Source organism: Canis lupus, chromosome 21 (genome assembly GCF_048164855.1).
Source record: "Canis lupus baileyi chromosome 21, mCanLup2.hap1, whole genome shotgun sequence".
NCBI lineage: Eukaryota > Metazoa > Chordata > Mammalia > Carnivora > Canidae > Canis > Canis lupus.
Genome location: NC_132858.1, coordinates 3,707,945 through 3,731,909, shown reverse-complemented (window position 1 = coordinate 3,731,909; position 23,965 = coordinate 3,707,945). Strand labels below are relative to the sequence as shown.

The 23,965-nt window shown below is 50.4% G+C and overlaps 2 protein-coding genes, 1 long non-coding RNA gene and 1 pseudogene across 10 annotated transcripts; 1 reads left to right on the top strand and 3 right to left on the bottom strand.

Moving 5' to 3' along the window:
* Positions 1 to 144: 144 nt before the first annotated feature.
* Positions 145 to 12,660, bottom strand: SNX15 (sorting nexin 15). 4 transcript variants are annotated; one of them, XM_072789826.1, is made up of 8 exons: positions 12,402 to 12,660; positions 5,740 to 5,775; positions 5,404 to 5,524; positions 3,992 to 4,107; positions 3,739 to 3,886; positions 3,277 to 3,420; positions 710 to 1,063; positions 145 to 415 (listed from the first exon to the last, which is right to left on the bottom strand). In XM_072789826.1, the coding sequence occupies exons 1-8, from the start codon at positions 12,498 to 12,500 to the stop codon at positions 309 to 311; spliced, it is 1,125 nt and encodes a 374-aa protein (XP_072645927.1). In that variant the 5' UTR covers positions 12,501 to 12,660; the 3' UTR covers positions 145 to 308. The 4 variants fall into 4 exon arrangements, with proteins under 4 accessions (XP_072645927.1, XP_072645924.1, XP_072645928.1 ...); XM_072789823.1 differs by having other exon boundaries at positions 710 to 967; positions 12,402 to 12,654; XM_072789827.1 differs by lacking the exon at positions 710 to 1,063 and having other exon boundaries at positions 12,402 to 12,658.
* On the bottom strand, positions 6,024 to 6,121 carry LOC140613693 (U6 spliceosomal RNA; annotated as a pseudogene).
* On the top strand, positions 12,185 to 14,865 carry LOC140612406 (uncharacterized). Its single transcript, XR_012013638.1, has 2 exons — positions 12,185 to 12,703; positions 12,946 to 14,865. It is a non-coding gene; the product is annotated as an uncharacterized lncRNA (long non-coding RNA).
* A 1,919-nt stretch (positions 14,866 to 16,784) lies between these two features.
* Positions 16,785 to 23,557, bottom strand: ARL2 (ARF like GTPase 2). 5 transcript variants are annotated; one of them, XM_072789834.1, is made up of 5 exons: positions 23,189 to 23,557; positions 20,004 to 20,114; positions 19,746 to 19,908; positions 18,185 to 18,265; positions 16,785 to 17,284 (listed from the first exon to the last, which is right to left on the bottom strand). In XM_072789834.1, the coding sequence occupies exons 1-5, from the start codon at positions 23,251 to 23,253 to the stop codon at positions 17,150 to 17,152; spliced, it is 555 nt and encodes a 184-aa protein (XP_072645935.1). In that variant the 5' UTR covers positions 23,254 to 23,557; the 3' UTR covers positions 16,785 to 17,149. The 5 variants fall into 5 exon arrangements, with proteins under 5 accessions (XP_072645935.1, XP_072645934.1, XP_072645938.1 ...); XM_072789833.1 differs by having other exon boundaries at positions 20,004 to 20,150; positions 23,464 to 23,525; XM_072789837.1 differs by having other exon boundaries at positions 19,691 to 19,908; positions 23,189 to 23,349.
* Between the last annotated feature and the right edge of the window lie 408 nt (positions 23,558 to 23,965).

The window sequence follows — 23,965 nt, the reverse complement described above, 5'->3', positions numbered from 1 at the left end:
GCCATGGGAGAGAGGTGGATGCAGGCCATAGCTTGCAGACCCCTGTTCTAGATGGGTAAACAGCTAGTTTACAGCAAGAGATGCTGCCCACACAAGAGGCAGGATCAGAAATGTTTTGTCCTGATTCCAAAGAGGCAGGTGTGGTCAAGGAGCTTTGAATTCATTATTTGTGTCATTCTTGGTCCAGTTACACACAGAAATGACCCCCAGAGTTACAAGACCAGGATATAGGGCCAGGCCCCAGGGAGAGTAAAAGGGAGTAGCTGGCAGTGCTGAAGCTAGAGTCCTGGGTAGGGGCTCACTCCCTCTCAAGATGGGAGTTGGGGCAGGTGCAGGTGCAAGATTTCTTCTGCTCTCTTCAGGTACTCAGCCGCCTTCTTCTTCACACCCTCCCGGCGGGCAGGTGACGGGTCACCTGTGGAAAGAAAATGGCTCAGCGGAGGTCTCTGGGTTCAAAACCCCTGGTCTAGCCCCTTACAGTTCACAGAGCACCAACACATGTCTTTTTCTACCTCCCTGGGAATCAGAGCTATTCTCCCCATTTTACAAATAAGAAAATTGAGGCCCCAAGAGGTAAAGAAACCGCCCAAGGTTACACAGTTGGTCAGTGAAGAGAAATTCTGATCCTCTGAGTCTTTCATTTTCCCTTCCTTTCACTCCACCATCTGAAAGCTTAGGCCTGACCCTCCACCTTCCCATCCATACTCACCAGGAACTCCCTGCAGCAGGATATGCACGCCATCCCGATAGCCCTGCAGAGCTGCAGGGTAGGCACCTGCCTTCTCATCCCGAAGAGCCTGGGTGATAAGCTCTGTGGCTTGGCTCAGATAGGCAGGGACGGGCCGTCCTTCCTCGTCCTCTTCCTCCTCCTGCCCTCCAGGCTCCCAGGGTTCCTGGTCCAGCCTTTCAGGCTCTGCCTCCATCGCTGCCAGCTCACCCATGTGGGTTGGACTGGGGCCTGAACTTTCTATGATCAGATGTGGAGGGCTCAGGCCACACTGTCCTCCATTTCCCAGGGCCTGCCATCCATCCCCAGACTTCTCTTGCCCAGCAAGGTACCAACCTGCCCCAGGTGGACAGAAGCAGAGCCTGAGCAGTTCAAAATCCATTTGTACCAAACAGACTAGCCATGATGTATTTAACTGGTAGAATTCCTGTGCTTTTGTTTTTTTGTTTTTTTGTTTTTTTAATTTATTCATGATAGGCACACAGTGAGAGAGAGAGAGAGGCAGAGACACAGGCAGAGGGAGAAGCAGGCTCCATGCACCGGGAGCCCGACGTGGGATTCGATCCCGGATCTCCAGGATCGCGCCCTGGGCCAAAGGCAGGCGCCAAACCGCTGCGCCACCCAGGGATCCCTTCCTGTGCTTTTGTAAAAAACAATTTTACCTTCCCAATTCTTTCAGTAATTCTTTTGTATTAACATTGTTTTGTGAGGTCTGGGTCACTGGGCCTCCCTCCCTCTTGACTATCTATAAATTCAAGAATTCCATCTGAAGGATGCTAGACCAACTAAGCCAGGCCAAGGGTAGAAATGCTCCAAACCTTGGAATGGTAAAATAATAGATTCAGAGAATCTCAGGTGTTACAACATCAGCTGAGGACACAAATGTGAAGATAGTGGGTGGTGGGTATCCTCACCAGATACCCAGAGAGAAGGTCTCATTACGTACCCCGGGACTGGGTGGCCAAACTCCCCTCTGCAGCTTACACAAAAGAAGGCTAGAGATTTGGCCCATCTTTGGTGAAAAGGCCTTTGAAGGGAAGGAGCTGGAACAGAAAGCACCATGGCACACCACTGGCCTGGAGAGGGAAGGGTGGCATTTCTCCAACCTCACCCAAGTGACCCCATGAAGAGACTGGGGCCTCCTGCAAGTGGGAAAGATGACCTCTCACTTCCCAGCTGGACATAGAGCCCTCCCTGTGTTGCTCACGGAGCCAAAGGCAGAAGTATTCTTGGGATGCCGTAAAACATTGATTACAAGCGTTCAATATATGTGCTGAAGAGAGAGACAAGTGCCAGCTCCTTGCCTGGAGGATTCTGATAGTGAGGGACTTGCTGGAGGTGCCCAAACAATGGGGCAGGGAGATGAGGCAGCATCTGAGCAAACTGCACTTCCAGGCTCTGGCGGGACAAGAGTTTGGGAGCTTTCTTATGGGCTGAAGGAATGTGTTATGGGAGCTACATTCTAGGAGCCACGACAGGCTCCTCTCCAAGCATCTGACCACCACACACCCCTGGGGCTTCAGCTAGAGCAAGGCAGGCAGGCGTGGTGACACCACCCCCACCTTCTCTCTCTAATCTCTTCTTCCCCCAACCCAGCTGGGGAAAGGCCGAAGGAGCAGGGACGGGAGGAAGCAGAACCAGAAGAGTAAAAGGATACTCCTCCCAGGCGAGCAGGGTGGTGGTGTGGAGCTGAACATTGGATGGAAGATTGAGGTCCCGATTTGGAACTGATCTGGGGTGAATGAACTCAAATGCCTGTCACTGATCACAAAGCTGAGAGGCTGCCCCAGGAGGTCCCCGAAGGGCAAAGAAGAAAAGCCAATAAAATGGGCTTAAAAATATTGGAGGATTCCAAACTGAAACCCTTTCGTGATGATCCTGAAGCAGAGGAGCCACTTCAACACCCCAGCTGGAATAAGCACAAAGCCAGAGACTTGAAGAATTTAAAGGTCCAGTGTCTCAGAGCCTGGGACTCTCAGCTCCCCTGGATCTTATCAAGGAGGTCGGGACCCAGACGTCCTTGTGGGGTGGGGGGATGGAGGGAGGGTGGGGGAGGGCGGTTCCGGCTTCCATGCTAGGTCTGGGGTGCCCCCATGTGCTAGCAGCTGCTGCAGGGCGTCCTGTGCTGCCCTCTGGGCCCAAGCCTCACCCACCCCCTGACCATCAGGCCTCTCCTGCCTTCAGGATCTGCATCTCCACCCTGAGCTGGCCAGGACGCCCCTCCCTTGGGCTTCCAACTGAAGGAACTCCGACCCTCCCCCAAGACAGTGTGATCCCTGCTTGTTCCAAAGCTTTCTCAGGGAGAAGATCTACCTGTCCCTGAGATCTCCCTTTCCTTCCTCCAGGCTTGCACTGTCCAGGGGCAGCCAGCTCATGGGTCCTGGCACCAGGGTGTCTGCTTCCAATTCTCACCAAGGCTGTCAACTGCCTGTCATGGGGCACCTTTCTAGGACTTACCCAAGCACTACACAAGCTAGGTGGTGGCTCTGCCCATCCTCTATGCCCCTACCTCAGCCCCCCTCTGCCCTCTGCTAGCCCCAGCTCGTTACCTTCCCTGGAGAAGGGGTCGAAGAGGGCAAGCTCGGCCTCTGTGAGGGGGCCTCGGGCTGGGGAAGTGGATGCTTCCTCGGTGCTCCCGCAGTTAAAGAGGAGATCCAGGGCCTCCTGGGCAGGGCTGGATGGTGGGGGATCCACTGTGGAACACATCATCGGGAACATTCATGCCTGCCCTTATCATTTCCTAGCTTTCAAAATGGAATCACCTTCTCACTAATTCCTTGTGGCACCCAAGGGCATGGACAAGCCTACTCTTAGGGTTGGCACCCCTCTTACAGATTAAGACACTAAAGCCTAGAGAAGGAAAGTGGCCTGGCTAGAGCTTCTCAGCACCTTAGTGGTAGAGGAGCTGGGACATAGCCCAGAATTTTTCCTAAGCTCAGTGAGCAGCAAGTGCATGCCCTCCATCACCCCCAGACCCGCCAGTCCTGGCTCCCTCCCCAACCTCAACATACCTGGCACTTCCAGTTCCTCAAGGCCTCTCCTCTCTGCAGGGAGTGGCTGTGGCAACCAGGGCTCCTCTGGAGGCGGTGTGGGGATCAGAGGGGGTGGCAGGATGTGCAGGTCTCTGGATATGCCAGAGGGCCGGGTCACCTCCCCACCCTGCAGGAGAGAAAGACAGGGACCGGGTGGGGGGTGTCTTGGGGTGCAGCCTAGTGGGCAGGCAGGCTTCCCAGGTGCTGGGGAGGGACAAGCAGGGACACATACCCGGAAGAACTCCTTGAGTTGGGGGCTGTTGTTGAGTGCAGGGATGTGAACAGTGAAGCGAAGCAAGTCCTCAGCCCCCTTCCGCCGCTCTTCAATCACTGAGGCCTCAAACCGGCCTGCAGCCCCCCAGAACAAGGGGTGGGAAGAGAAGCAGTGATCCACAGGGGTCACTTCCCTGCTTCCGCAGGAAAGGATCCCAGCAGCCAGCTGCTGTTCTCCCATCTTCCCCGGCTCCTCCTGGGGGGCGGGGGCGGGGTCCTTGTAAGCAGGGACCAAACTCCCTAGTCCTCCGTTTACCAGATTTATCAAGCACCTACTAATGTGCTAGGCTCAGTAGGTGAATGGGAGGAAAGCCAGGTCTCTGGTCCCATGGGTTCACATCCTAGACAGTAGAAGCAGATGGGCAACCACCAAGAAATGAAATAATTTCAGATCATTCTGATGGAAGCGGGAGGAAAGTAAGACTCAGAGAGAGAAAGTGACTTGCCCAAGGTCACACAGCAAGATGCGCCTTTGTCATAGTTTTTGGGTATGCTGTATACCTGCATAACCTGCCAGCAGCAACCCTTGACCTTGCTGTGAAAAAGTATCTCACGTGAGTCTAGAGATTCAGATAACAGATCAGTCTGGTCCCCCAGCAATACATCACGCATGGCATGTGTAATTTCTAATTTTCTAGTAGCCAAGTTAAAAAGAAACAGGTTAATTTTATGTATTTATTTTAAAGATTTTATTTATTTATTTGAGAGAGAGAGAGAAAGCATGCCCAAGCAGGTGGGAGGGGCAGGGGGGAGAGGGAGAAGCAGACTCCCCACTGAGTGGGGGCCTGGAGGCACAGCTGGATCCCAGGACCTTGAGATCACTGCTAGAGCCAGAGGCAGATGCTCAACCAACTGAGCCACCCAGGTGCTCCCAGGTTAACTCCATTTTAATAAGACCTTCCACTTAACTTAGTGTACCCGAAATAGTCTCATTTGAACATGTGACCAATACAAAAATTACTGAAATAGTTTCAGTGTGCATTCAACCCATCTGGCCACCTCAGCTCAGACTCACCGCATCTGGCTCACAGATGCTGTTTTTGGATAGCGTAGATCTTGAGGTGACACCAGCTCCTAGGGAGGAATTCTGGTTCTGCCTCTTACAGGCCAAGCCCCTTTATCACCCTGAGCCTAGCTCCCTTGTCCTGAAAATGGGGCTAAGGAAGACGGGATGCTAAAGGGCCCCACACACACCAAAGGCGGGCTGCTCTGAGCCTCAGTTTCCCCATGTGGGAAGTGAGGCTCTAAGGGCCCTCCCCAGATGTGTTTTTGCTAGGGGTTGTGGCTCCTCCATCCAGCTCCCACCAGCAGGGGTCTCCTCTGCCCACCTCTCCCTCCATACTGGGCCTGCCTACCTAGATCAACACTCACCAAACACCTGGCCACGAGGAAAGGCCGGGAACTCCTCCAGGCGGCGGAAGAGGTTCCGATGGGTGTAAGCCAGGTCCCCATGCAGCTTGCGGAAGTCGCTGTACCGCTTCCAGACCACCACCTAAGAGGGATAGGACACTTGTCCCAGGCCAGTGGTAGTAGAAAGAGGCTTTCCCCACCCCCAGCCTGGCCCCAGCACACATGCATGTGTGTGTGTGTGTGGACTGGGATGTAGCACCTCCTCCTCCTCCCAGGATCAAGGAGTTACCAGCTGTTCCTTCACTGTTATTGCATCTGGAATTGGGGAAAAGTCCCCCTTCCTCCCAGAAGCCTCACCTCTTTGACATCCTCTGGGTCCCTCTTTGAGATGAACTGAGGAAGAAAGGCAAGAACCAGGTGAGACCTGAACTGACATCCGATGCCCCATCACCCAGTAAAATCCAGGGATACCCCAGGTACCTCCCGGCCCTCCTCAAAGGGGCAGTGGACTTTGGCTGTTGGCCACTGATTTTAAGACATCCTGGCTTCAAGGCTTTGTGTAACTTGAAGCAGTTTTTCTACCATATGCCAGTTTCTTCATCTGTCCGATCCCATCCAGACCCCTTGGTCCTCAGCCCAACTTTTATCTCAGTTCCTTCATGAGTTTGTGTGTCATCCTTGTGCAGGGGCCATGCTAATCTTCTATCGGCCCAATCTGACATGTGTGCGGTAAAGGCAAGAGCTACCTCACTTCCTTCAAAGGGCCAAGTCCCTGCATCTCCTTCGGAAACCAAAGCACCTCCAGTTCTCTGAAGAATGAGGTTCTTTCCCAGGAGCCACTCCTTCCTTAAATGAGGAAGCTTCTGTGGGCAAACACTCCTGAACACAGATGAAAGCCTTACTGGGGTTGTGACCCACGAAGAGCAGAATGGGGTCTGAGCTGGAAAGAAGACCCTGTACTTACTACATTATATTCATAATAATTAGAAAATGACATTCTATAGCATGGACTACTTGATAGTTTTCCAAACATCTCCTTTTAATTATCCTCGATCACAAGGCGGCAGACACGATTAACACGCCCATTTAACAGATGAGGAAGTGGAGGCACAGAGAGGGAACATAACCTGTGCAAGATCACACAGCACGTTTTGCAAATGATCTGATAATGAGTTAATATCCAAAATATGTAAAGAACTCCTATGACTCAACACCAAAAAACCAAACAATTCAATGTAAAAATGGGCAGAGGGGGTGCCTGGGTGGCTCAGTCAGTTGAGTGTCTGACTCTTGATTGCGGTTCAGGTCATGATCTCAAGGCTGTGAGATTGAGCCCTGTATAGGCTTGGTGCTGGGCATGGAGGCTGCTTAACATTCTCTCTCTCCTTCTTCCTTTGCCCCCAAACCCATGCCACCCCCACTGCCACTGCTTGTGTGTGAGAGAGAGAGAGAGAGAGAGAGAGAAAGAAAGAAAGAAAGAAAGAAAGAAAGACAGACACAATAAATAGCAAAAAAAAAAAAAAAAAAAAAAAAAAGGCAGAGGACCTGAATAGATGTTTCTTCAAAGAAGATATACAGATAAGCAACAAACACATGAAAAGATGCTCCACATCACTAACCACCAGAGAAATACAAATCAAAGCCACAATGAAATATCACCTCATTTTAGTTTCCAAAAAAATTAAAATTAGAAATACCACTGGATCCAGTAATTCCATTTCTGGATATTTACCCAAAGAAAACAAAAACACTAATTCAAAAAGATATATGCACCCCTATGTTTATTGCAGCATTATTTATAATAGCCATGATATGGAAGTGACCTAAGTGTCTGTCAATAGATGAATGGATAAAGAAAATGTGGTAGATACATGCAATGGAATATTACTCAGCCAAAAAAAGAATAATGAAATCTTGTCATTTGTGACAACATAGATAAACCGAGAAGGTATTATCCTACATGAAATAAGTCAGACAGAGAAAGACGGGGACACCTGGGTGGCTCAGTGATTGAGCGTCTGCCTTCAGCTCAGATCGTGATCCCAGGATCCCGGGATCCAGTCTTGCATCAGGCTCCCCATAGGGAGCCTGTTTCTCCCTCTGCCTGTGTCTCTGCCTCTCTCTGTGTGTCTCTCATGAATAAATAAATAAAATCTTAAAATTATTTAAAAGACAGAGAAAGACCAATATTATCTGATTTAACTTATGTATGAAATCTAAAAAACAAAACAAAATAAACAAAACCAGAAACACTCATACATACAGAGAACTGATGGTTGCCAGAGGGGAAGTGGATAGAGGAGATAATGGAAATAAATGAAGTGAATTAAGAGTTACAAACTTCCAGTTGTACAATAAATAAGTCATAGGGATGAAAAGTACAACATAACGAATATAGTCAGTAATATTGCAATAACTTTGTACGGTGATAGATGGTCAACTACACTTTTTTTTTTTTAATGATTTCATTTATTTATTCATAGAGACAGAGAGAGAGAGAGAGAGGGGCAGAGGCACAGGCAGAGGGAGAAGCAGTCTCCATGCAGGGAGCCTGATGTGGGACTCGATCAAGGGTCCCCAGGATCAAACCCCGGGCTGCAGGCGGCGCTAAACCGCTGTGCCACCAGGGCTGCCCTCAGCTACACTTACCATGGTGAGCAATTCATAGTGAATATAAATGTTGAATCACTATACTGTGCACCTAAAACTAACATTATATTGTATGTCAACTATACCTCAGTTAAAATAAAAATTAAAAAAAAAAATCACATAACAAGTAAGACGGACTGCTAGAACTGATACCCTGGCCTTTGCCTTTCACAACAGACTCCACCTAAAATATCTTGGGTAAAAGAAGCTAGATTGATTGATGGATTGATTGATTGAAAAATATTTTATTTAGGGCAGCCTGGGTGGCTCAGCGGTTTAGCGCTGCCTTTGGCTTGGGGTATGATCCTGGATACCCAGGATCGAGTCCCATGTCAGGTTCCCTGCATGGAGCCTGCTTCTCCCTCTGCCTGTGTCTCTGCCTCTCTCTCTCTCTGTCATGAATAAATAAATAAAATCTTTTAAAAAATAAATTTAAAAATATTTTTTATTTTATTGTATTTTTTTTTAAATTTATTCATTCATAAGAGAGACAGAGAGAAAGAGAGGCAGAGACACAGGCAGAGGGAGAAGCAGGCTCCATGCAGGGAGCCTGACGTGGGACTCAATCCCGGGTCTCCAGGATCATACCCTGGGCTGAAGGCGGCACTAAACCGCTGAGCCACCCAGGCTGCCCAAAAAATATATTTTATTTATTTATTCATGAGAGACACACCAAGAGAGGCAGAGACAGACAGAGGGAGAAGCAGGCTTCATGTAGGGACCCCAATGCGGAACTCGATCCTGGGACTCCAGGATCACGCCCTCGGCTGAAGGCAGCCACTCAACTGCTGAGCCACCCAGGCATCTCAAGAAACTAGGTTTTAAAACTATTGAGGATTATATATACTTGACAAAGAAATCATATCCAGAATATATAAAGAACTCCTACAGATCAATATGAAAAAGACAACTCATCTTTTAAAATTGAGCAAAATATTTGAGTAGGCACGTCCCACAAAAGAAGGTGTTTGAATGGCCAATAAGGTTATAAGCATATGCTCAACATCATTAGTCATTAGAGAAATGCAAATTACACTCCAGTAAGATATTACACGCCCACCTGCCCAGCATACCCAAATTTGAAGATGCCGATGATATCAAGTACTGGTGAGAATGGGAGTATAAAACAGTACTTTGGAAAGTACTGGTAATTTTTGGAAAACTGGTAATTTTTTTTTTCAGATTTTATTTTTAAGTAATCTCACCCAACATGAGATCAGAACTCAAAACCTCAAGATCAAGACTCGCATGCTCCACCAATGGAGCCAGCCAGGCAGCCGTGATGTTGGTATTTTAAAGAGATGACCCAGGTAAAATTTCCTGGAGAAGACCAGGCAGCACACTTACCTCTCAGAGGCACAAGGACAAGCCTTTGGAGAGAAATAGGGGAGGTTTAGGGATTGGTAAAAAAAAAAAAAAAAAAAAAGATCAACAGCCTTTGAATTGTTTCTGGAGCCACATCTGTGGTCCTGTGAAGATCTGGTTGTAAAACAAGGACAGCTGTTTTTAATTCCTCATGGAATTGGATTGCCATCTAAAAGATATCAAAAGACTGACATAGCCATCTATCCATGTTAGAAAGTTTTCCTGTCCCGTTGGGTACATTTAGCATAGGGGTAAAAGCCAAAAAAAAAAAGTTATCAGGCTCTGAATATCAGCCACCAACTTGGCCAATTTCCAACCACAGAGCTACTTAAAAAAGAAAAATTTCTTTTAAATATTTTGTCTGCTTTGGCTAGGACAAACAGCAAACAGCATCCCCAAAACTGGTAATTTCTAGGACAACTACACTTGTAGCTATCAAATGACCCAGCAAGCCCACTCCTAGGTACATACTAAGAAAATATGGGTGCACATGTCCATAAAAAGAATTGCACATGAATGTTCATACAACTCGTAACAACTAAACATTAAAAAAAACAAAACAGAAAACATTTTTTTAGACATAACCTAGAAGTCTAGTAACAAGAAAATTAATAAAGAAATGGTGGTATATTTATACAAGGGGCTACCATCACATGGCAATAAAAAAGAACAAACTACTTCAACACGCAACAACATGGATAAACTCCAAAAAACATTATATAGAGAAGGAAAAAGGCCCGACACAAGCGAGTACTTGCTGTGTATATGATTTCATTTGTATGAGGCTCAAGAACAGACAAAAGTAATCTAGGGGAACAGAAGTCAGGACAACGGTTACCTCTCTGAGAGGAGGACTATAGATGAGAAACGTACAAAGAAACTCTCTGGGGGAGGGAAATGTCTATATCCTGATCTGAGCACTGCCAGTGCAGATGTATCCATATACAAAAATTATTGAGCTATACACTTAGGATCTACGTGCATTACTTACATAAATTATGTTGTGGAATTTTAAAAAATATTTTATTTATTTATTCATGAGAGACACACACACACAGAGGCAGAGGCATAGGCAGAGGGAGAAGCAGACTCCATGCAGTGAGCCAGATGTGGGACTCGATCCTGGGACTCCAAGATCATGCTCTGGGCGTGAGGGTAGGCGCTCAACCTCTGAGCCACCCAGGCGTCCCTGTTTTGGTTTAGAAAATTTACAAGGGGAAACAACAAAAAACTGAGGAATACCAGCAAGTGACCTGTGAGACTGTGTGTAAATAATAAACTAGGTACACATAACTGCTTTTAAATATAAGGTTTATATGCAAGGATAAAGAAGGACCTAGTGGCATTAATTCTCACCAAGATGGTAGATGAATGGGGATGGTAAAAGAGGGAAAATTACTTCTCTTTAAAAGTTATAATAAAAACATATCAAAGTAATGAATGTTTAAAAACTAACAGAAAGGGATCCCTGGATGGCGCAGCGGTTTGGCGCCTGCCTTTGGCCCAGGGCGCGAATCTGGAGACCCGGGATCGAGTCCCACATCGGGCTCCCGGTGCATGGAGCCTGCTTCTCCCTCTGCCTGTGTCTCTGCCTCTCTCTCTCTCTCTCTGTGACTATCATAAATAAATTAAAAAAAAAAAAAAAAACCAACAGAAAGATTTATCAGAAAAGAGTACAGTCCCTGGCCACCCTCCAGTCTAGTCTTCTTAGGGACTATCTTTCTGCATGTGTGTCTTGTTTTTATTTGACAAGGAAAAGACATAAAAGAAATAGGGAAAGTTCCTTTTAAACATCTAGGATTCTGCACCTAAATCACTTTGCAACTTCCCCTTAATAGTTATTAATGTACCATTTAATAGTCGCCTAATTAAAAATTCTTTTTTTTTTTAAGATTTTATTTATTTATTCATGAGAGCCACACAGAGAAGCAGAGACATAGGCAGACGGAGAAGCAGGCTCCCTGCGGGGGAACCCGATGGGGGATCCGATGTGGGGCCTATCCCAGGACCCTGGCATCACTGGCATCACAACCTGGGCCAAAGGCAGATGCTCAACCACTGTGCCACCCAGGTGCCTCTAGTTTAAAATTCTAAAAGTAATAAACAATTTACAGTGAAAAGTCTCCCCCAACCAGCTCTCCTATATATCATTCTGCAGATACTCTTTTACACTGTTTTTTAAATCCTTCTCGTGGTTCCCCCTATGTATCTGTAAAATGTGCCTATAACGTTGTTACTGCTCCATAATCAACTTCACTCTTTCTGTCTTCCAGCTCTGACTGCGAAGCTGCAGACCGACTTACTCTTTTTTTTTTTTTTCTGACTTACTCTTTAAAATTCTCTTTGAGCTGTAAGGATTTTTATTTTTAATTTTTATTTATTTATGATAATCACAGAGAGAGAGAGAGAGAGAGGTAGAGACACAGGCAGAGGGAGAAGCAGGCTCCATGCACCGGGAGCCCGACGTGGGATTCGATCCCGGGTCTCCAGGATCGCGCCCTGGGCCAAAGGCAGGCGCCAAACCGCTGCGCCACCCAGGGATCCCTAAGCTGTAAGGATTTTTAAAGTCATAGAGTTTTTTTGAAAGAAAATTAAAAATTAAACTAAAGAAAAAAAAGGGCTTTTATGTTAATATCAAACCAAGCGGTTCACACAAACCTAATCCAAGAAACTGGAGAACTAACATTTGCACGGAGCCAGAGTTTCCGTGCTAATTTGAAGAAATTCACAGCCCGCAGTGCTGACGCCACACGTAGGGCGTGGGAACCCGCCCCTCCCACTCCAAGAACTACGGTCCAAGCCCTTTTAAAAGGACAGCGCCCTCCCAGGGCCGCTCCACTGGACCGCTCCGAAGTAAGCCGGGGCTCTACCCGCAGGCTCCCCTTAAAGGGGAAATCCATTTCTGTCGTCTAAAAAGGGAGCGACCAGCGGCGCCTTGCCTTAAGGTAAAACACTGCCCCACCTCTTGTTAAAAGGGTAAAGGTCCCCACCCGGGCCCACCTCACCTGCGCGGTCACTTTATACTCGGTGTAGCCCTTGGGGTGGGTCCGGGGGTCCGAGACTGTGTAGTGTCGCAGGAAGTCGTCCTTCGCCTGGCGGGACATGGCAACCGAGCTGGAGTGGGGCTGACCGCCGGCCTCTGCCTCCTCAACGCCGCCCCCGCCCCTCCAGGTCAGTCTCCGCCGGGCCCCGCATCTCCCAGGCCTGCGCCCTTCTTCCTCGAGCCTAGGGAGCGGGTCGCAAGTGACGGCGCAGTCCTTGGCCTTGGCGTGCGGCCAGGGAGCGTCTAAAAAGTTCTCGGTGGCGGGTAAGGCGTGAACTAGGTAGTTTAAGAGATAAGAACCCGGGAGGTGGGGGAAAAAAAAAAAAAAAAAAGAACCGGGGAGGTGGGATCACTTAGCTGACAGGTGCTCGAGCTTTCCCCATCAAACGTGTCCAAACGACTTCTCCTCTGCTTTCTGGTCCCCTTCGTTCATCCACTCACCCAACTTTTATTGTGCCGAGTGTGTGGCAGATGTAGCCAAATCATTTCCCTGTTTCCTTCCGTAGGATTCGCTAATTCATGTTTTCTGCAAGGGTAGGGGAAGCAAAAAAGAACTCCAGAGAAGAGGATGGCCTCACAGGTTCTGAAGTCACACTTCTTACCAGTTGTATGAGTTTCCCTTAACTACCTGAGCTTAAGTTTCTCCTCTCTAGAACGTTTATAATGTTTCTAATAGAATCTACTGCAGTGGGGATCCCTGGGTGGCGCAGCGGTTTGGCGCCTGCCTTTGGCCCAGGGCGCGATCCTGGAGACCCAGGATCGAATCCCACATCAGGCTCCCGGTGCATGGAGCCTGCTTCTCCCTCTGCCTATGTCTCTGCCTCTCTCTCTCTCTCTCTCTCTCTCTCTCTGTGACTATCATAAATAAATAAAAATTAAAAAAAAAAAAAAAGAATCTACTGCAGTGGATGTTTCTTTCTTTCCCCTCCTGGTCTGTCCAGCATTCACCCCCACCTCTCTGTTAGCACCATATCTTTGTTTGGAGGTAGTTCTCTAATAGGTATAGCCCATCAGCCTCCTACTCCTGGAATCCAAAGGTGCCAGCTCCTTTCCTTGCCCCAAGTCCTGGGTAGGGGAGGAGGACTCTCCCCAGAAGCCTAATTCTTGAGTTTCTTGAGGGAGAAACAGAGTGCACAGTGCCTAGCAAGGGGACTGATTTGTTCATGATGTGCAATGCTGGCTGTGGGCTCAGCTGCCCAGCCTCTGGGCACCCTGTTTGTCAAACCTGATGTCTGGCATCCTGAGAGCTCCATCAGGATGCTGTCCCAAATCAGCGTTAGTATCTTAGTATCTTCCCAAGACCATCCTTTCTGCGGAAGGCAGTTGTGATCATTTCTGGGACAAGCTGTTGAGGACTCTGATGGATACCACCACAGCCAGGTTGTGAAGTTTAAAAGTGATAGCGTGGGTGAAGCGCTCAAGTGCTCACGGCCGCTCTTATGGTGGGCACCGTACTGCCAGTTTCCAGAAAGAGACAAAGGAAACTCCCAAATGAGACGGGTGGAAGCTCAGACATAGGGTAGATTATCCAGGAGGTGTTTGGGAGGAGACTTAGATGGGGTGGTGTCCCCTTGAACAACACACACCTCTAGAGATCCCTTTTATTTTTATTTTTTTAATTTTTAAAAAAAGATTTTATTTATTTATTCATGAGAGACAGAGAGAGAGAGGCAGAGACACAGGCAGAGGGAGAAGCAGGCTCCACGCAGGGAGCCTGATGCGGAACTTGATCCCGGGTCTCCAGGATCACACCCTGGGCCGAAGGCGGCGCTAAACCGCTGCCCGTAGAGGCCACTTATAGACATTATTTTTGCTCTCTCAAGCTCTCCCAGCAGGACTGGCTCCAAGTCTTCTTGACCATCATTCCCTCCCCTCCCTGGCCCTGCAGCTCCCAATTCTCTCCTTTCTGTCTTCTTTCACCCTGTCCCCTCCAAGCCCATTCCCATCTAGATCAGCTTGTCCCCCAGCTTTCAGATGCCAACTCCATTTCCATCACCAGGAGAAACAAACAGAAGAGTCCTCATAGCCAGCAGGAGAGAGGAAAGCTGCAAATACACAGCTGCCAGCCTGGCTCCCCACATTCCCACTGGGTTGACCACAGGATGCAGACGTTCTGCCGCAGCTCAGACTCCTCATCTACACGCCTTGCTAATGAGTACAACCTTGTTATTTTCTTGTCTCTAACCATGTATAATTCACACTTTAAATCAAGGATGCAGGCAGCCTGGGTGACGCAGCGGTTTAGCGCCGCCTTCCGCCCGGTGTGATCCTGGAGACCGGGGATAGAGTCCCACTTTAGGCTCCTTGCATGGAGCCTGCTTCTCCCTCTACCTGTGTCTCTGCCTCTCTGCCTCTCTCTCTCTCTCTCTCTCTGTGTGTGTCTCTCATGAATAAATAAATTAAAAATCTTAAAAAAATAAAATAAATCAAGGATGCTGTGTACTATGGGCCCCAGGAGGACTTGAACCCTGGGGTGACTCATCTGGATCAGTGGGTGGCTGAGTTCCCATTGGTTGGATGGATCTGCTTGAGATTCTACCAGTCCAGCGGCGCCTGGGTGGCTTAGCGGTTGAGCATCTGCCTTTGGTTCAGGACGTAGTCCCGGGATCTGGGATCGAGTCCCATATCGGGCTCCCCGCAGGGAGCCTGCTTCTCCCTCTCCCAATGTCTTTGCCTCTCTCTGTGTCTCTCATGGGTAAATGGATAAAATCTTAAAATAAAAAAAAGATCCTACTGGTTCAAATAATGAACATTATAGCTAACATTATACGATGCTTGTGACCAACAAGAGACCCACCCATTTGGTCCTTGTCCTAACCTTAGCAGGTGGGGGCCTTATCTTTCTGCAGATGGGGACATTGAGGCACAAACATGTGAGGTGCTTGCTCAGCATCATCCAGTGAGTGGCAGGGCTGAGATTTGGTTCTGGGCCTGGGCGTGTTCACTCACCACAAGGTTTGGGTAGCATGGGGACCACGGTGTCTGTCCAGCATAGAGAACAGAATAGGCAGTTTTAATTTTTGACACAGAAGGACAGTTTATATTTTAAGATTGTCTATCCAACATCAATTTCCCTTCTTCTACCCTAACAGAGCCCACATTTTGCACCTATCTGTACTCTCCAGAAGGGATTCTAGTGCCAGTTTAGGAGCAAATCTCGGTGTCTCTTCCTCGCCTTTTCCTTGGGAAAACCACTCTTTCCTCATTAGACCCATTAGGCCTCCTCTCTCTGGCATCTGAGCTTTGAGCAGAGACACAAAAGCCTCGAATAGTGTGGCGTAGTGGCTCGATGTGCTGGGTCTAAATCCCAGTTCCCCTACTTCATAGCCGAGTGGCTTTGAACAAGTTGCCTAACCTCCCTCCTGGAGGTTCAGTTCCCTTGTAGACGGGATACTGAGAGTCTGTCCTGCTTAGGGCTGTTCTTCAATGCGATGATACTGGAGAATGCTTCGAACAGAATCCAACAGAGTAGGCAGCCACTGGTAGGACCAGAGCAGGGAGAGGGGGGTGCTGTGAAAACACCTGTTGGGCCACCTGCATGACAACCCTGCTTCAGAGAGCACCTTAGTCTTCAGAGGACTCTTCCCTGCTCTGCCCGGTTAGCAAGCTCTGCTTGATGCTCACATGCTCTCACACCTGCATCCTCTTCCCCTCCCCACTTCCCAAGAGCCCTTGAGCGTTGTTTCTTGGCCACATGGGTCCCTCTGCTAGAGCCAAAGCTGCCTATACTGCAGCGGTGTAGATAGTCCACTGCAAGAGGGTACCTGGCTATGGTGGGGAACCGGGAGCTCAAGTTCAGCCTGTATTCCATTCAGCAAGCCATGAGCCCCGATGTGGAGCTGTGTCCCTTTTCCTTTTTTTTTTTTTTTTTTAAGTTTTTATTTATTTATTCATGAGAGACACAGAGAGAGGCAGAGACATGGGCAGAGGGAGAAGCAGGCTCCCCATGGGGAGCTTGATACGGGACTCGATCCCAGGACCCCAGGATCATGACCTGAGCCAAAAGCAGACACTCAACCACTGAGCCACCCAGGAGTCCCTGTGTCCTTTTTTCTTATCCACTCCTCTGAGGACAGCTGTTGCTCTGGTAAACTGTCCACGTCCTTGCTCTATGCAAAGAACTTCTACTTACCCTTCACGCCTAACTTTAACGTCACTTCCTCTGGGAAGTCTGCCTGGACTCTTCCAGATGGAATTAGTTACAGCCCTGTCCTGAGCTTCTGTAATTCTTTGTCTCTCTGACACAGAAGTTAACCCTCTGACCGAAATGATCAGTGCCCTGCTACACCATGCACTCCGGGTGGCCTCGTGATGCTGTAGAATCAACAAATGACTCTACAAGGAGTTGAGGGCAAGAAAGGATTTATTCTCACAGCTGAGCAAAGGATGAGGCCCACAGCCTTGGTAGCAGCAGAGGCAGCTCCACCCCCCACCCCACCCCAGGCCCAGCCCTCTCCTCTTGGCATGGCAGCTGCAGGTGGGCTGGGTCAGGAGCCAGGGTGACAGCCAGGGCAGCAGCCCTCCAGCCACGGGAGCCAGCTGGCCACAGAGCAGCAGTGGGCAGTACTAGCAGCAGCAGCAGCAGGTTACAGAGTGGGGTGGGGGGTGTTTGTCAGGCTGGCTGACTCCCGTTCCCCCATGGATGGTGCTTGATGAGGGCGGGGGTAGGGGGCTGGACTGCAAGGTGGGGTGGGGGGCATCCGGAGTGGTTCAGTCGGCCGTGAAGATGCGGCTGGAAATGTCATCCAGGAGCCAGTCAATGCCAGGCAGGAGGTTCTCCCCAGTGACGGCACTACAGCCCTGGATACACCAATGGTGGCTGTGGATGGAGTCCAGCTCCAGGGCCTGGGAAGGTGGGAGAGGGTGGTGGGCCCCGGTGACCATGGGCCCTGCCACTCACAGCCCCCTTCCCTCTCCTGGTCCAGGGGAAATCCGTGCCTCCCTCAAGGGCCTGCTTTCAGAAGTCTCCCCCGGCCCCTGGTGAAGATTTGTCAGTTCATCAGGGCACTGGGGCTCTCCGTGCAACACCACACCAATACTACCCCTTAGTAACTGAACAGCAACACAGGATCCAGCATCTGCTAGGATCCAGGCATTGTGCTATAAGCCCCACAAATATCCTCTTCTCATCCATTCCTCCTAGGGCCCAAAGAGCCAGGGATTGTTGGCCATTTTACTGAGAATGCCTCAGAGAGGTTAAGTTCACACAGCTAGTAAGTGCCTAAGTTCACACAGCTAGTAAGTGCCTAAGTTCACACAGCTAGTAAGTGACAGAATGAAGATTCTAACCCCATTCTTTCTCATTCTGGTGCTCATGCTCTAGAGCAAGAGGCAGGATACAATTTGGGGTCACACAGGCCTGCACTGAAATCCCGTTTGTCTGCTTACTGTGTGACCCTGACCACATTAGCTCACTTCTCTAAACCTGCTTCGCCATCTGCAGAATGACAGTAATGGTTCCTACTGCAGGAGGCTGGGGTGGGAACTGAATGAGTTAATCCACGCAGAGCCTGGCACAGAAAAAGTACTCACTACTGGTTGGCTGCTGTTATCCTGTAGGATAATGTTTGCATGTCTGCCTTCCCCCAGGCTGTGGGGCACAACTAGCTCTTATTAATTACTGAATCTCCAGTGTCCTGCATAGGTCCTGCCACACAAGAGAAGCTAATAAATGCTTTTTAAATACGTTAACAGAGAAACATGTGCCTCTTTTGTCCACAGGCCTATGCAAAGGCTTGGACTCACCTCACGGATGGCATTAGAGGACAGTGCTCCAGGCAGGTCTTGTTTGTTGGCAAAGATGAGGAGGGTTGCTCCAGCCAGGCGCTGGGGGAGAGAAACAGGGGGTGGGGAGTGGGGGCTCAGAGGGCACCACGGCCCCTCCTCTAAATACCCAGAGCAGGTGGGATCAGAGATCAACCTGGAATCAGGGCAAGGCCCCAGGGTGGTAGGAGAGGCCCTACCAAGTAGGGCAGACAACATGGACACGGTCTGTGAGTCCAGCCACACATGGTGGGGGAGAGCCCTAGGTAAGGGCCCAGTGGGCACCTCCCTCCTTTATGCCTCAGTTCCTACCGCCATAAATGGAGAGGGGAAGATGGACAAGAAGATCCCTGAGCTCTCTGGTTCTAGACTGCTCCCATTTGATGACCTGAGCTGCATAAAGAATGCAACCATCCTGGGGTTATGGGGTCTGGTGGAAGTGACCTTTCCCTCTTCCAAGTTCATGTAGCACTTTAACTGTTCACCACCCTGCAGGCCTAACTCTCTGCCTCTGCTTCCAGTTACTTCCTTGTGTTACCGACTGGGACTCCCTCCATGTAGGTAGGTCGATCTAGGCCTGAAATAGGGCCTCGAGGTGACAGGCCAGGGCCAAACATGGACAGCCATGATCTCACTAGACCTGCCTGACATGCTCTGGAGGTGGCTAGCACTATATCAGGTGGCCATATCCCTGTGTACCCCAAGCAGTCCTGTTTATGGCTATTGTCCCTGCATAATTTTTCACAAATCCCTCTTTCATTCTTAAAAGTGTCCTGCTTTTCAACTAAAAGCAAGTATAGTAACCCAGATCAAATCCTGGAACAGAAAAAGGGTATTAATGAAAAAAACTAGTGAAATCCAAAGAAAATCTGTAGTTAAGAGTAATTTACCCATGCTAATTTCTTAGTGTTGACAAATGCATGGTGGTTACGTGTGCTGTTAACATGGGGGAAACAGGGTGAAAGGCATATGGGATATCTCTTCACTATCTTTGCAACTTAGCTATAAATCTCAAATTTTATTTCAAGGAAAATGTTTTGGGCCAGATAATAAGTTATAAGATCACCCTAATTATAAAGCCCATCCTAGAAATGAGGAAATGGAGATTCACAGAGTTAAGTGTCTCGCCTGAGGTTACACAATGAAGAGTCCAACTCCTAAGCCAGGCTCCACTGCCTCCCACAGCTTCATAAATGGGCCTCAAGTCATCCTCCCTCAAGCCCATTCAAGGTACAGAAACTGAAGCTGAGGGTGGTGAAGCAGTGACATCAAAGGGACATGAAGCCAGGTCTCAGTTCACAGCATGTCCTGTTCACAGCATGGTGGGTCTACCCTGGACCAAGTGTACAGGTTGCCTCTGCCCCCAAGGGTGCTGGGCACATGGTGAGGGCTCAGGGAAGAAACAGACCCCATCCTAGGTGTCCCTTTGGGGTCACAGGCCCCTTAGGGACTCCACTGAGGAGAGTGTTTACCCATCCATGTATGTACACCAGGATGCTGATGGAGGCCTGGTCTGGCCTGCTTGGCCAGGCACCCTGCCCACCTCCTCCACCAACAAGCTCTGGAGCTCCCGCTGGCAGTCCTGCATGCGCTGGCGGTCGGCGCTGTCCACCACCCAGATGAGGCCATCGGTGCTCTCAAAGTAGTTCCGCCAGTAGGACCGCAAGGACTTCTGGCCTCCCACATCCCAGATGTTCAGCTTGAATCTGGACAGGAAGGGAGTGGCTCAAGGGTCAGCCTGGCCCCTCACCCACCCTCTCTGCCTACTCCTGGGCCAGCCCACTGAGGGGTCCCCGCTCACCCTCGATGTTCCAGGGTCTTAATGTTGAAGCCTAGTGTTGGGGAGATGGTGTCAATGTCTTCCCCGTTGAACTTCTTGAGGATGGTTGTTTTGCCAGCATTGTCTAGGCCGCTGGGGCGCACTAGGTTAAGGAGAAGTCCCTGAACTCTGCAGGGTGGTGACATCACAAGGGGACAAGTTATTTTCCACCCTGTATCGACTCACTTGAGCAACTGTATCGACTCAGTTGAGCCTGACCCACAATTTATTGGCTCACGATAAATGGCAAAGAATCAAGAAATAAAGATTTTTTAATCATCTCTTCCTAACTAAAGTTTCCTTAATTTACTCTACAATATTTATTGAATACTTACTTTGTGCCAGGCCCTCTTCTGGTGCTGGGGGTACCCCAGAATCAAAGTCCCCACCCTTGTGCAGCTTCTACTCTAGTGCGGAGACAGTCGATAGAGTGCAAACAAATGAGAAACAAGGTACCATCAGCTCCTGGTGAGTGTAAGAAATACAACTAAGAGGCTATGGGCGGGGGTCATTGCAGGAGCTTCCTTTAGCTTGGGCACCTCTCTCAGGGTCTCGAGCTGAGGACCAAACTACAAGGAGCCAGCTTTCCAAAGGACTAAGGGAAGAGCATTCTAGACAGAGCAAACAGCAAGAGCAAGGACCTGGAGGTGGCCACCCTCACCCGTTTCTGGAAAGTTCCAAACCCTTTGCTGTTCAGTGAGTATGCAAACAAATGGGTGAGTTCAGCAGCTGGAGAGAACACCCCCGGGGTCACTCCAACCCTTAAAGGTGCTTGCAGCTGGGAGGGGGCCCCAGGTGACTCAAACCAGTAGAATGAGTGTGACCAGAGCTCTCCTGAGACCCAGGCTTCCATTACCTCCTTCACACCCCAACTCCATCATCCACTGGATCATTCCCATCAGCTAACAAGCTGGTGTCTCCCCCACCTTAAAAGCAAACAATACCCTCTCTTGATCCCTCTCCCCCTCTACTCACTCCTTTTTTTCTTTACCTTTATAGCAAATCTCCTCAAAACCGTTGTCCCTACTCACCCTCTCTGATTTCTGTCCTCCTGCTTTTGCTTGGACCCATGAGATTTTGCTCCCCCTGCTTCCCTGAAACTGCTCTTGCCAAGATCCCTAAAGACTTCACATTGTTCTCTGGCAGGTGGAGGGCAGTACTCAGCCCTCATCTTCCTGCTCCATCATCAGCACCTGACCCCTCCTCTACTCCTCTGCCGGGTTCTCATTGCCCTGACCTCTTAATTTTTTTTTTTTTTTTTTTTTTTTTTTTTTTTTTTATGATAGTCACAGAGAGAGAGAGAGAGGCAGAGACATAGGCAGAGGGAGAAGCAGGCTCCATGCACCGGGAGCCCGACGTGGGATTCGATCCCGGGTCTCCAGGATCGCGCCCTGGGCCAAAGGCAGGCGCCAAACCGCTGCGCCACCCAGGGATCCCTGCCCTGACCTCTTATCCAGATCTGTCTCAGTTCTCCTCCACCCATGCTCATCTCTTAGCGCTCCCACCCAGGATCACAGCTTCAAATACCATCTTTATGCTGGTGACGCCCAAATGTACACATCCCACCCAGCTGCTCCCCTGGACTCCCGGCCCTCTATCATCCGGCTGCCAACTGGATACTTATCGGATGTCTCAGGATATCTTGCTTGGCCAAACCTGAGCTCTCATCTTTCTGAACCTGCTCCCTGCCCCCTCCTCAGCAAGTGGTTCCTCCTTCTTTGGAAGTGCTCAGGCCAGAATCCTGAAGTCAGGCTTGACTTCACTCCCTCTCACACTCGAGTCTAATCTAGCAGCAATGCCTGCTGGGCCTCGGATCAACTGTCCCCCAACTTTCATCACCTCACTGTTTCCGTCCTGGTCCAAGCTACCATCCTATCTCGCCTGTGGTGCAGCAACCAGATCATGCTTCTCCTGGGCACTTCTCCTCTTAAGGAAAAGCCAAGAACCAAAAGCCACGTGAGGTGACGGTTGTCCTCTCTGTCATAATCTAGTGCTCTTCTCCTTGCTTACGCTCTCCAGGGACACGGCCCTCCTCGACATTCCTTTGAACACACCAGTTGAGTTCCTCCTTCCAAACCTTGCATTTGCCCTTCCTTTTGCATAAACAAATTTTGCGATGACATCTACATGGTTCATCCCTCACCTCCTGGTCTTTACTCAACTGTCACTTTTTCATGGTGGCCTTCTTTGACCTTGTTTAAACTGCATTCTTCTCCATGCATCCTATACATTTTACCTATTTGCTTTGTTAACATCTTTCTCCCCATGGCATTACAGACCGTCCACGACGGTAAGGATTTCTTTTGCTGTTCTACCCCAGCCCCTAGGACAGTGCCTAGCACATACATACAAGGCACTCAGTAAATGTTTAACTGGATGAGTGAAGGCTCTGTGCCTCTTCCTCAGTATTATAAGGTGATCCGCGCACTTTAAGGTCTTCTCTCCGCTGCTCGGGGAGCTCCGGCTGAGACCCGCCCAGCCCCGGGATCGCGGAGTCCCCGCGGGCCCCTGCACCGGCCCCTGCACCCAGAAGGGAGAACGAGCGCAGGCTCCCGCTAGCGGGACGCAGAAGGTCGGCGGGGCCCTCGGGCCTACAAGCCATCAGCCCGGGGGGGGGGGGGGGCGGGAATACCGACGCGGCGTGCGGCCAAGGACACACGCGTGAGCCCCACGGGAGAAACAAGCCAAGCCGGGGCGTCTACCTCCCCTAGGATCGCAGGGCGGGGCCCCACGCCCCGGGGATTCGGGCCTTGAGGGCGGGGCCGGGGCCTGGCACCCTCGGAGGCGGGGCGGGGGGGGGAAGGTCAGAGCCAGGGAGGACAGCGACCTCACGCTCTAGCCCGACCGCCGGGTGGTGGCCTCCGAGTCGCCTCCGGGACCCCCTCCCCCTACATAGGGACATCTGGTCCAGCCTCTGCGCTTTTAGACCCTCACCTTCGGCCTTGGGAACGGAGTCCTCCCCGCCCCGAGCCGGTGGTACGGTCTCCTCCCAGCCCCCCCCCCCCCGCTGGGGCGATTGGTAGGGCCCACGTGCGTGACGCACAAAGGGCAGTTGGTACGCGCCGGCCGCGCACCTCGCGCCCAGCAGGGGGCGCCTGGCACCGCCCACCCGGCGCGCTCCCCTTCGCCCCCCGCTACCCTCGCGGCTCCGGCGCCCGGGAGGATACAGCATGAGCAGTCGCAGCTCCCGCTCTTTCTGCTTCATCTTCTTCAGAATGGTCAGAAGCCCCATGGTCCCTGCGGCCCCCTCCCGGCCGCCGTTTCTTCCTAGTCCCGGGACCCCTCTCCCTGCTCCTATTGGCTATCACGCCCACCGACAGCGCGGCCTATTGGCCGGCCTCTCGCTTGGTCCCGCCCTCGCCCCCACGTGACCGCGCAGCCCCTGGCGGTGCCACCGAGATAGTCCCTCTAGCGGCGCTGGGGGCTTCTGTGGGCCACCTGCCTTAACCCTTCTCTTCCCGAGACCTTGGGGGCCGAGGGGGCCGCCATTCCTCCCTCTCCGGGAACCCAGGCTCTGCTGGGAACGGAAACCTGGGTTGTGTTCTGACTCAGGCGTCGGAATCCGCAAGGATATGGACAAGCTAGTTCCGGGGCCGCTGTAAGGCCCGGTTTCCCGGAAACGGGGTGCAGGTGCTGCTCTTCTTGGACCTTGGCATCATCCTAAACCTGCCACCTACAGGGCCTTCCCCTTTCCCTGTCTTCTGGAATCCTAGTGTGGGCCGGGGTTTCTCCATTGGGGCGAAAATGCCTCCTAGGGGCCATTTCGAAATGTGCGGGATGGGGCGGGGGAATTTTTGGGTTGTCCCAATTACCAGGTGCAGTCGCCCCCGTTTAGAGGGTAGGGGGGAGCCCTACACCCTACACAAAGAATATCCCGCCCAGGATGCCCGTCGTTTGTCTCTTCAGAAGCACTGTTTTTCATTTTGCCAGTGAGACTATTGAGC

Bases quoted from the DNA above. Each gene is read 5' to 3' on its own strand.
- SNX15 (XM_072789826.1), bottom strand. From the start codon at position 12,500: ATGTCCCGCCAGGCGAAGGACGACTTCCTGCGACACTACACAGTCTCG. The intron at 5,525-5,739 runs GTGAGGCTTCTG...TATCCCTCTTAG, and splicing joins ACCCAGAGGATGTCAAAGAG to GTGGTGGTCTGGAAGCGGTA. The intron at 3,421-3,738 runs GTATGTTGAGGT...TGTGTTCCACAG, and splicing joins TGAGGAACTGGAAGTGCCAG to TGGATCCCCCACCATCCAGC.
- ARL2 (XM_072789832.1), bottom strand. From the start codon at position 21,925: ATGATCTGGTTGCTGCACCACAGGCGAGATAGGATGGTAGCTTGGACC. The intron at 18,266-19,745 runs GTGGGCAGGGTG...TCTCTCCCCCAG, and splicing joins AGAGCTTGTTGGTGGAGGAG to CGCCTGGCTGGAGCAACCCT. The intron at 17,285-18,184 runs GTGAGTCCAAGC...CCACCTTCCCAG, and splicing joins CCTCTAATGCCATCCGTGAG to GCCCTGGAGCTGGACTCCAT.